Genomic DNA, 12,388 nt, shown 5'->3' with positions numbered 1-12,388 from the left:
TTATACACGACTTATAATGTTTCAAAATTGTTTTGAAAATTGTTTAAAGTTTATTTTAAATGTTTTGATAAAAGTATTTATATATTTAAAGTCCGGTTTAGTGCGGAGTTTGGTTTTATGTTGAATGTTAACTAGTAGTTGTTTTGGACCAACTTGGAGTTGGACCTTGCTACTAATTAGGGTTTCAACAAAACCTCTCTTAAAACCTAAATTCTAACCCATATATTGAGCTAGGGTTTGCACAAGTCACGAGGCTTATGAGCCGTGACATCTCATGTTACCTAGGGTATATGTGGTAATGATTTTATTCTATAATAATATCTTTACATATCTTATATATCTTACTTAATATATTTGTTTATGATAAAAGATGTTCTTGTTTTAGGAAATCTTATCATATCTTAGAATTTATAGTAAAGATAATATTTGAATAGGTTATATTTTATCTTTTGGAATATTCTTTATTATCTTTTAAGGCTTTTAGGAAAGAAATAATAGAAGATATGATTTGTTAACATATCTTCTATATTCGGCTATTAGGGTTTGTGTAAACCGAGTTGCCCTACTCTTTCCTTCCTATAAATACTTTACACTTTACAACATCTAAAATAGAGACCTTAAGCATAAAAATTGATTTTAATTTTACAAAGCAAACCGTGTGTTTTCAAGCAGAAAAACCGTTTTGTTATATTTGAAAGGTCGTGCGTTTTAAACTCGTATACTCGTTTTTAGTGTTATCGTTATAAGATAATAGTGCTTAGTTGATTTCTTACTTGTTCATTAACGTGAACCTTTGCAAGAATCATTAGTGCTTTGTTATTAGCGTAAGTTAGTCACTCGAGTATTTAACGGTACTCATTGAGTTACAGCTAGAGTTAGTTGTACGAGTTGGGTTAGTAAATTTGTAATCCGTAGAAAGGTATTAAATTTATTAATCGAGAATAGTGGACGTAGGTTTCGACTTGTGAAACTGAACCACTTCAAAAACCGTGTGTCTCCTCGTTCTTTCGTTCGTTTGTTTATTTCGTTTTACATTCACTAGTTGACTAGTTAAAGTTTAATCAATAAACTTTAAATAATCAATTACATGCGCATAATCGAAAAAGCTTTCAAAAGTTTTAAATCCTAAATTCACCCCCCCCCCCCCTCTTGAGTATTTTGGATCAATAGACTCTTCACACAACAACCAATCCAACTCGCAAAATACCCGGCATACTCACCATATGGCAGCCCCGTATCTTTATCCCATTGTAAAGGATTAGGTATCTTTGAATTTATTGCTTCTAGGGAAACCCTGTGGCGCATTCGACCTGCAGTGTGTTGCAAATTACTCTCATCACCTGAGTCGTCGCCTGATGCATTTCCATCATTTCTTTTGCGCTTTTCGACCATATCTAGAGCAGAAATTAATAAACAAATAATAACAATGCATACTTATAATAACAAACAAATCTCTAGAGAGGAGGGTTTATTACTTCTTTAAAGAGGAGAATACGGATTGATCTGGCGGCGGCAATGGCGATGATGACGATGACGGCGACGACGATGGGGTAGGCTGGTGGTTGAGGGGAAGCTCAATGTTTGAGGATATTATGTGCGGCAAGACCTTGTTTATTGGAAAGTAATAAACATGGTATAAGAAAAACCGTTATATTTTGTTTCCAAACAGACAACGCGTTTGTTTGAAACCGTAATTGATTAGTATTATCTACAACGGGTTAGAAATAACCGTTGTCTGTAATATTTTCATTTTGTTTGATTTTCCTGCCAAGAAATAAAGCATCATTTCATATAGATAACAACGGCCTAAACCGTTATAACTGTACACGTCCAGAACAACGGTTTGGATATATCCGTTTTACTTTATATTTCATTTTGTTTGATTTTACCGCCAAGAAATAAACATATAGATAACAACGGCTTAAACCGTTATAACTGTACACGTCTAGAACAACGGTTTAGGTATAACCGTTTTATTTATTAATTCATTTTGTTTGATACGATTTTTTCTCTAACCCGCCCGCTGCAACAGCAGAAAAAGTTTACAACAGCAGTTTGATATATATAACAGCAAGACAATAATTACACATGACGTAAGATATCTTTATTGGATTGCTGATATTTTCACGGCTGCCGGGAACGTTTTTTTGGATTTGCTAGTCTCTTCATTAACCCAAATACCTTCATCATGATTATCCCGTGTATATATGTTTGGAATGTTAACATTTTCAACATCATTACCAAATTGCGATATAACACTGTGATCAAGTCCTTCAAATTCAACGTCTTCATCATCTGGAATTCGGCGATGGCAAGATAGAACAACTGACCACTTCTTATCCATAGGATCGGTAACATAAAACACTTGTTTTGCTTGTGACGCTAACATAAAAGGATCGTCCTTGTTTCCAACCTTGTCAAAATTTACTAATGTGAATCCTAAATTATCCTTTCTAACACCATTGTTGTTGTCAACCCACTTGCACCGAAATAGAGGTATCTCAAAATCCATGTAGTCTAAAACCAATATCTCTTGAATAACTCCATAATATTGCATTGTACCCAAAATAGGATTTTTATCCTTTGAACTAGCAAAGTATATTGCCTCAGAATGTATGCAAACTCCACTGTTTTGCATTGTGCTCGCCTCATCTTGAATGCAGGTGTAGAAAGTGTACCCATTGATCGCATACCCGCTATAAAAAGTTGCACGAGCATCAGGACCGAAAGCGAGATGTCGTAGGCTGGTTGAGCAATCATCAATTGGGTTGTCATCATCGTAAATAGTATCCTTAAACCAGTTACTAAATTGCTTGTAATGCTCATTTGCATACCACCTTTCGTTCTTATGAGGGTGTTTTCCCTTAAGGTAACTCTGGTGTTACATACTGTAAGGCTGGACATGATCATCGTTAAATAGAACGTATGTATGAGCTCTATGTCGCATGTTAGATGACATATCCTTGGAAACACGACCCCTTACACCTTTTCCATTCATCCAGTCACTATGACGATTCGTAGGAGCTCCAATTAACTCATCCAAGGAGAGGTACGCGTAACAATACGAAAGAGCTTCATAGATAATTGCTCGCTCAGCAATACACCCCTCTGGATGATACCTATTAGATGTGTAATCCTTGTAAACTTTCATCAATCGTTCGAATGGGTACTGATATCTCAAATACACTGGCCCGAGATACAAAACCTCCCGGACTAGGTGGACAGTCAAATGAACCATGATAGTGAAAAATGAGGGAGGAAAATACATTTCAAACTGACAAAGACTGGTGACGAAGATCTCCTGCAAAGTTTCCGCTTCATCGGGACCAATGACTTTACTGTTGATTGATTTGAAGAAATAGCAAAATCTAATTATAGCATGTCGAACCTTTGAAGGTAGAATGGAACGAACGGCCACAGCTAGTAGTTGTTGCATCAATATATGACAGTCATGTGACTTTAAACCAGTAAGTTTTAGGTTCTGCAATAAAACAAGGCTTCTAATATTAGATGAATAGCCCTCTGGCACCTTAATACCATGCAAGAATTCGCAAAACTCTTTTTTCTCCTTTTTTGAAAGAGTATGAGCTGCAGGCGGCAAAAAAGTCCGATTTCCTTTTGTTTTAGCTGCCAGCTCGGGCCTAATACCCATCTCAACCATATCATCCCTAGCTGCCTTGTTATCTTTTTTCCTACCCGAAACATTCAGAAGAGTATTGATATAATATGACAAACGTTCTTTTCAATGTGCATAAAATCTAGGCAATGTCTAACCGGGAGGTCACGCCAGTACGAAAGTTTGGTAAAAAATATGGTTTTTTTTTATAACCACGAGCAGACAACTTAGGTTCCTTCTTCCCATACGTTATCTAAATATCTTTCACTTTCTCATACACTTCATGACCATTCAAAATCTGATGACTCCCAGGTTGCTCAGGACACCCATTAAACGCCTTGTGAAGCTTACGATAATGATGATCAGGGCATAACCATCAACGATTTCCCTTGTACACATGATTGCGAGAATGCTTCAAATATTCTGATTCGACATCCCCCCCACACAATGGGCAAGCCTCTTTCCCATGTACAATATGTCCAGAAAGATCGTCGTACGCCGGAAAGTCAGTTATTGTACACAATAACATAGCTCTCAGATTGAAACTTTCCTTCTTATAACCATCAAACACTGGTATCCCTCTTTCCCACAGAATATTCAGACCATCTAGAAGTGGTTCCGAATACACATCTATGTCATTTCCAGGTTGTCGAGGGCCAGATATCAACAAAGACAACATCGGATACTTCCGTTTCATGCAAACCCATGGGGGCAAATTATAGATGGCCAACACAACTGGCCAAGTACTGTGTTGGGTACTCATGTTTCCATGAGGGTTCACTCCATCTGTGGAGAGCGCTAGACACAAGTTCCTTGCTTCTTTGGCGAAGTTAGGATATTTAGCGTCAAACTCTTTCCACTATTGACCATCCGCTGGGTGTCTTAACTTTCCATCTTCAATCCTTCCACTATTATGCCAAGTCAACATTCTTGCATCTTCTTCATTCAAATAAATCCTTATGAATCTTGGTATTATTGGAAAATACCACAACACCTTAGCTGGGATCCCTTCCTTAGTCTTATAACGCCATACAGAGCAGCGCAGACAATATGATAATTTCTCATAATCTTTACGGTACAATATGCAGTCATTGGGACAAGCATGTATTTTCTCATATTCAATGCCCAATTCTCTAATCCTTTTTTTAGCCTCATATGTCCGACTCGGAAGAACATTACCGTTAGGAAGCATGTCACATAGCAAAGCTAGAAGATCCGTAAAACTCTTATCACTCCACCCATTTGCCCCCTTCAAGTTATATAACTTTACCACCGCGGACAATTTGGTATACCTCTTACAATCAGTAAATAAAGGCATTTCAGATTGACTCAACTTCTCAATTAAATCATCAGCATTTATTTTCCCATCACCGATAGCTTCAAAATCATCGAATCCATCATCTTCAGCAAACTTTTCACCTAAATCAACTTCAGGTGTAGGTGAACGATTGTTTACACACACATCATATGCCCCATCCCCTATATCTAAACCAGCAGCTTCAGGTGTATGATTATTTACCTCTACATCAGATTCCCCATCCTCATGCTCTAATTCTCCATGAAAAATCCAACGCCTATAATCTCTACTGAAACTATTCTTTTTTAAGTATATTTTTACATCTGGGATAGGAAAAACCCTAATATTACCACATCTATTACAAGGGCAGGGGATTGATGAGTGGAGATGAAAATTTTCACTAACGAAATTGTAAAATTCGACAATTCCAGCATTATAAATGGGATCACCAATTTTACCATCAATCATCCAAGTACGATCCATATATAAGCCAGTAGCTATGAAAATGAGATTACCTTTTTTAAGCTATAAAGATTCATGATGGCGACGACGTCAAAGATGACTGGTTCACCATCAGTCATTCTATTATCAATACCTTTGAAATTTCATTTATTTTTAGAGTTGCATAATCTAAGACGGTTCTTATAAGTACCGTTGTAAATGTGCAAGCATGCATGAGGTGAATAATGGTCAAACAACCAATAAATACAACATGCATTGGTAAACTAAAATCACAAACTTTTCAGTTTTCACAGTGGATCTGTTTTTACAACGGTTTTAAGAAACACCGTTGTTAATTGGTGTAATATGACAACGACTTTAAAATAACCGTTGTTGATATATGTAATATGATAACGGCTTAACAAAGAACCGTTATCATTTTGTCTTAATCTTATTATAACGGTTCCTATTCTTATTATCTTATTATGCCGTTTCCATTCTTTTTTATTATTATAAGTAGAAAGTTAGTCATTATAATATTTTATTTGGTGAATTGCATTTAAATGTAAAGACTTAATTAAAACATAGCAACAAATAACATAAATAATTAAACTTTAATTCAAATAACCACCATAATCAAAATACAACTCATAATTTCAGATAATAATTAAAGACTTAATTAGAATCTGATGAACAATTAGGATAGTCTTCATGCCCAATTTCGGCATAGATCAAGTCGTAGATCGGCTTTTCATCATCAGCGGGCAGCGCAGCTGGTGGAATGACCTCTTTCTCCCATGACATAGGCACGTTGGCAGGAATGTGATGCCTTCTGTAATGTGTCAGCAGACGACGATCAACATGGGTCGCAACCCATAGATAAAGGCCCTTTTGTTTAGCATCCAAATAAAAGTCCTCTTTCCCCGCATCTTTCTCCGCAAATCTAGCCCCTTATGTTCTTGCCTAACGAAAACTATCACGGCAGTTGGCTTTGTCAAACTCGATAAAAGCGAAGCCTACAAAACCTTGCTTGTTTGTAGACACAGGGTACACTTTTTTAACCGCAGTTAAACCGGAGTCATGAAGCATTTGCGTCAACCACCCAAAATTAGGGTTTAAACCCTTTCCATTCCCATCATAACGAACCGGGAGATTATGGAGAATGCAAGTGAAACGCTGTGCGTAATGATAACGTGATTGTAGCTCCGATACACCAGCCATAAATTTTTTAGAGAGAACTTTAGAGAGAAATTAAAGAGTAAATGTCTGATAATTTAGATTTTGACCTAAAACATTATGAAGACATATTTATAGAATTATTTTGGTCAAATTGAATATTTATTAAAGTTTTAATAAAGTTTTGCATTCAGTGGTCAAACTGAGAAATCTAGTCAAATAGTGACAACTCTTGAATTCAAAAACCGTTTTTTCATAATTAAAAATGATAACGGTTACAAGAAACCCGTATCTATAACATAACAACGGGTACCACAAACCGTTGCTGGTGCTAATTTAGTAACGATTTTCGAAATGCCGTTTTCTTAAACTGGTAACGGTTGTCTAACAACCGTTGATAAGAGCGATTTTATAACGAGCTTTTGGAAACCGTTAAACAAAGAAGATCGGGGACATAAATAAGAAACCACCAACGAAGAAGTATCGGTATGTCAGCCAGCAAGATTGGTATAACTTTATTGCTTATAGGCAGTCTGACAAGTTTAAGGTAATTTATCTGCGACTCATTGGGATCACTTTATTAGTAATCAGTTAATAAGTAATGAAATATGCTTACATTACTCGATACAATTCATTTTATGAAGATTATGAGTAAGCAGAACCTAGAGAACATTTCAAAGCAAGAGAGCATCTTTCATGGCTCCAGAGGTGGTTATAGACTGATTAAGAAGAAGCTTGGTACTGTCAATCGTCACGACGCTTGGGTGGTCGGTCACACTCCTAAGAATGGAAAGTTAGAATCTCCATATGATAAGGCCATCAAAGAGAAAATTGTAAGTTTGAATAAATATGTCACTCCTACCACTGGCGGTCGGTTATATAATTGTGAGTTTAAATTAAATTTAGTTGCATAATGCTTTTTTGTGTATGTAGAGGATCTGTGAGAAGGAGGTACAGGAAGGAAAATAGAAGCCTGAAGGACGTGATGACATTCTTGCTAGGGCAATAGGCAAAGTAGAGCATCTAGGTCGTGTGAGAGGGGTATCGACGCATGTTGGTATCTCTAAGTATTTTGGGAAAACTACTCGAAGGACAATGAGTGATGATGATAGGATATATATAAATACTATATTTTATTCAACATAATATATATATATATATATATATGTATATATGCTGAAATTATACTACTTATTTTAATCATATTCATTTCTACTACACAGTTACAAACAATGGCCAGGTTGATACTCAGAATGGTGTAAACGGGGGATAAGCCATCTGAAGAAGAATTGGTTGTGGTTCGGCAAGTCATAAAGGAATCAGGGGAGAAGAAGGAAAATGCGGGCATGCGAAGTGAGGAAAACATGGCAAAGGATCAAGATGGGGTAGATGAAGAGGAAGCCATGAAGGCGGGGGAGAAGGAGGTGGAAGTGGGAGCCGAAGACACGTTCTTATCATCTCCAAATCCGGATTTTGACGAGGTATTAGCTACTACGACTAGTTTATAATTGATGTATATATACTAATTAATTAAATTTATTAATTAAAGTAGTGCATGTATATATATACTAATTAGTAAAAAATGCGAACGTCGTTTGCAAGAAACCTTGTGTTCTTTACTACAAAGCCCCTACAGTAGCATCGGGAAAATTCGTTGTTGCTAGGGGAGTAGTGTTCAATTACAACCAGATTCAAGAAGTTGAGGTTGAAGGCATCGCCCTCCGTGAGGAATGGAGGGAAGTGGAAGTGACTGACTTATATCTGGAGGAGTATGGTACTCTAATAGTACCACGTAGTGATCATTGGCATTTGCAAGATGTCGTGGGTTCTATTATGCAATGGCCTGAAGCATTCATTAGTGTTGACATCTCCGGGATAGTTATGCTAAAGCGAACGCATTTTATATAATGAACGCCTTTAAATTTATTAGGGTAACCTTATCTAACATATAGTAAGTATTTCAATTTTTACATTTGCAAGAGTTACACGAAGCCATTATGGCTGAAATTAGGACTACTACGTCAACACCCAAAGTCACTGATTCGACTGCCTCTCACCCAAAATTCAAGAGGTAGTAATAATTTGAAAAATAGATTGTGAGTTTTTCCTTTTTTTGGTTATTTAAATTATATATGACGTCTCGTGTAATGTATATATTTTTTTTTTCTAAATTGTAGACCGGGGTTAAATTAGACGACTTGCGATATAAGCCATCTACTTTTGCTGCACACAACGCTGGTGTTCCTCTTAAACCTAGATATCACACCGATGATTATAAGCAAAAATTGAATACTCCAACGTTCGTAGCTTTGCACCAGTTGGCTGAAAGGAAGCTAGCTATCGGAGAAGTACTCATTATTGAGATCGGAGAGGATGTTATGGTCGAAGGTACAACTGTTCTTATGGATGGGGAATCACTGTGTCAGTTTCTCGACCTTGACGAGTTAGATGCTATGCACATTGTAATTTGGATGAAGTAAGTTTTTTAATAAAACTTGGCATTTGGTTTTACGAATAGTGATGTTTATTTAAATCATCAATGAAAATAACATTCTTCGTTCCATTTGACGTAATAGGTACATGTGTACACACATCGTTGAGGGGAACTATGTTTCTCATGACTACGGATTCGTGTCACCTGAATTGTTCTCTCAAAAGTTGCATGGATACAAATACAGAGACCACATCGATAAAATTGCTGAACGGTTGAGGACGCCCAAAAGCCTATCGTTTGCCCCATACAATGAGAATCGGTATGTATAGTACTTTATTATAATGAATCACGATTCTATTCATTTATTAACACGCTTACATGCATGTATATGAACTAACAGTTCCAATTTTCAATATTTCATAGCAAGCATTGGCTGCTAACGGCAATCAATGTGACAAAAAGCATAGTGTACTGGATTGACTCTTGCGGACATACTCCCACTGAGAAATTTGTAAAGATGATAACTAAGTAAGTTTACAACCTTATATTATAATGTCATTTGTTATTGTATGACCTTTGAAGACTAGGCTCCTTTTAATGTCCCATCAATATTACTGAGCCAAATGCTAATTATACTTTCCTGTATATATTTATGAATTAGTGTGTTTCGAGCAATTGGAGCATCAAGTCCAACTTTTGTCCGGATAATAGTAAGTGTATTCTTAATAATTACTCCTATCATTTAATTTATGTTTATGCGAGAGGTTGATCTAATTTAGCTTATTTGTATGTGATTTATATATTAGTCTCCTCTACAACCAGACAGCAAACCATGCGCCTTTTTCTATTGTCGGTCCATGTGGGAGATTATCACCCGAAAGTATATCAACATAGAGTCACCGGTTAGTGTGTTTTAATAACTATTTCAAACGTAACTTGGGTTTAATTCTGTGTAATATTCCACTTATTCTGTCTATTTTGATTAAGTCTATTTTGAGTTGTAGTTCCCACCTTCAATCAACAACAAAGACCCAACCTATTCGAAGGAAGACATCGCCGACATGAGAAATAAGTGGGCCACTTATTTTCTTTCATTAGCGGATGGTCAATAGTCTGCTCATTATGTATGTGTGTATATAGAGCCATGTGTAATTAGTTTTGGTCACCATGTTTATAATACTTTGATGCTGGGTTGAATAGATCAATCATGTAATATTCGATGTTGCGAGATTGAAATTTTGCAATCTTGTAAATTCTTTGAAATGCTATTTTGCGGAACATTTCAAATTGAACACCATCGCAAAAAATTAGCATTTCAGCAGCTGTTGAAACTTGCTAAAACAATTTTTTTAAAAAAATATTTATAAATTCGATTACGGTTAAAAATAAAACTGTGGTCAATAAATCTATTGAAAACGGTCGCATTTAAATAGAAACCCGTTGACATATTCATCCATAATATAACGGTTTAATAAACATAAACCGTTGTCGAATTCATGACATTTAAAACAGTTTAATAAGCATAAACCGTTGTCATATTTACTATTTTACAACGGTTGTGTTTCAGTAAAACCGTTGTCATAGGTTTCCGTAGAGCATTCAGACTAATACTACCGCGGTTTCAATATTATAGACAACGGTTTTTGAACCCTTCTTAATATTGTATTACGGTTATTTGAACCCGTTATTTACATTTCATAACGGCTCCGCCTTTTTTACAACCGTGGTCACAAAATAACAACGGTCGATATAATAACGGTTCCGTATTTTGTATTACAACGGTATATCACCTTATCTAACCGTTGTTGCACCTATTATTTGGCGTAGTGGGGTCGGGTTAAGGTTGATGGCTTTTGACACGAACCCGACACGAATAACCCATTTATTTAAAACCGTCATAATATATTTGGCTTGAGTCAGTAATTCAAGAAAACAACTTAAAAATTAGCATTTTCATTATCATTTTTGTGATTATGGGATTATAAAGTGTAGTTTGTTGTATTAGTTTATTGGGTTAAATGGGCTAAGTAGATTAAAAACGACCTGCTTAAAAATAAATGGGTTAAATAGGTCGGGTTGAGTTATAGAAAAATTAAATGGAACGGGTTAGGGCTGATATAAATGACCCGTTTATGTAATTAGGTCAGGTTAGGGTTAGAGTAATGGTGACCCGTTTAATATAAACAAGAACACGAATACGACACGACCTGATCTGTTTGTCAGGTCTATTGATTATATTTTATAAGAAAATTGTTGATAATTTGATTGCATTCGAGTTTGGAGAAAAAATGAGTAATGAAAAGGACAATGCTAGAGTTAATATTGTCAACGGGTACGTATTACATACATACATATTACACAAATACTACTATATAACCTCTTGTACAAGAGCATTATAAAACCATAACAAATTTAATCGAGGTCATGTGTATTTTTTTCGAGCTTTTATAATTTTTTATTTATATTTTAATTTTTATTGTCAAAACTTAAATCTAATTGAGCTTATATATACTATTCATTAGGTAGTATCCCGCGCTTCGCGCGGCCTGTAATTTTTTTTTTTTTTTTTTTTTTTTTTTTTTTGAAATTCCAAGGGTGGGTTACTCATTCATTAATATCAGAGTCAACCAAACATTGAGCCGTACAAGGTAAGACTCCGGCCCAAGTATTCCTACCATAATGCATCGAACCCCAATGAGCTAGTTCGTGCGCTACTCTATTGTACTTTCGACTAACAAAACTCCAAGAAATGCAAACAAAAGAGTTATAAGAGCGATAAATATCATACAAAACTAAATGGAAATCACTCCGTCCTGTCTCCTTCATCTTCAACGCATCAATCAAGCTTTTGCAATCGCTTTCCACCACTATGTTTGTATGGCCTCTTCGTCTCGCCTCATGAATGCTCATGAAGACCGCTTCAGCTTCGGCCATCCGTGGCTCCATCGAACTCCTCCGTCTCTCTGACAGTCCCCATAGCACCTGACCCTCACTCCCTCGACAGACCGCACCAAACCCCGCTCCCCAACCCTCCTTCACTCCCGCATCCACATTCACCTTCACCCATCCCTCATTTGGCTTACTCCATCCCGTCATCGTAGTCACTGTGCTTGTTCGAGGCCATGGTCGTTCTCTGCCTCCCGTAATTCCTGCTGGAAATTCTCAACTCTTTTCGCCACATTATTTGCATCCACTCTCGCAATTGATATATTATTATAAAATAAATTAACCTTTTCTCAAAGTTTTGTTTTTCGATTTATCTTCAAAGTATTCTCAAATAAAACCAAATATTTTTAACTCTATGTAATAGACGATAGCTAACTATGTATGATCAATGTTTTATAAATAAGGTATACTTATTAACATTGTGTACATACATATTCTTTAACGTTGTGATATTGTTTAGAAAATACCCGGTATATAC

The 12,388-nt window shown here is 36.1% G+C and overlaps 1 protein-coding gene across 1 annotated transcript; it reads right to left on the bottom strand.

Moving 5' to 3' along the window:
* Positions 1–11,568: 11,568 nt before the first annotated feature.
* LOC141620225 (uncharacterized) lies at positions 11,569–12,060 on the bottom strand. Its single transcript, XM_074437151.1, has one exon. The coding sequence runs from the start codon at positions 12,058–12,060 to the stop codon at positions 11,569–11,571; it is 492 nt and encodes a 163-aa protein (XP_074293252.1).
* Between the last annotated feature and the right edge of the window lie 328 nt (positions 12,061–12,388).

This window comes from Silene latifolia, chromosome X (genome assembly GCF_048544455.1).
Source record: "Silene latifolia isolate original U9 population chromosome X, ASM4854445v1, whole genome shotgun sequence".
Lineage (NCBI taxonomy): Eukaryota > Viridiplantae > Streptophyta > Magnoliopsida > Caryophyllales > Caryophyllaceae > Silene > Silene latifolia.
This window is presented reverse-complemented; position numbering and strand designations above follow the sequence as displayed.

Coding starts and splice junctions, on each gene's coding strand:
- LOC141620225 (XM_074437151.1), bottom strand. CDS start 12,060: ATGACGGGATGGAGTAAGCCAAATGAGGGATGGGTGAAGGTGAATGTG.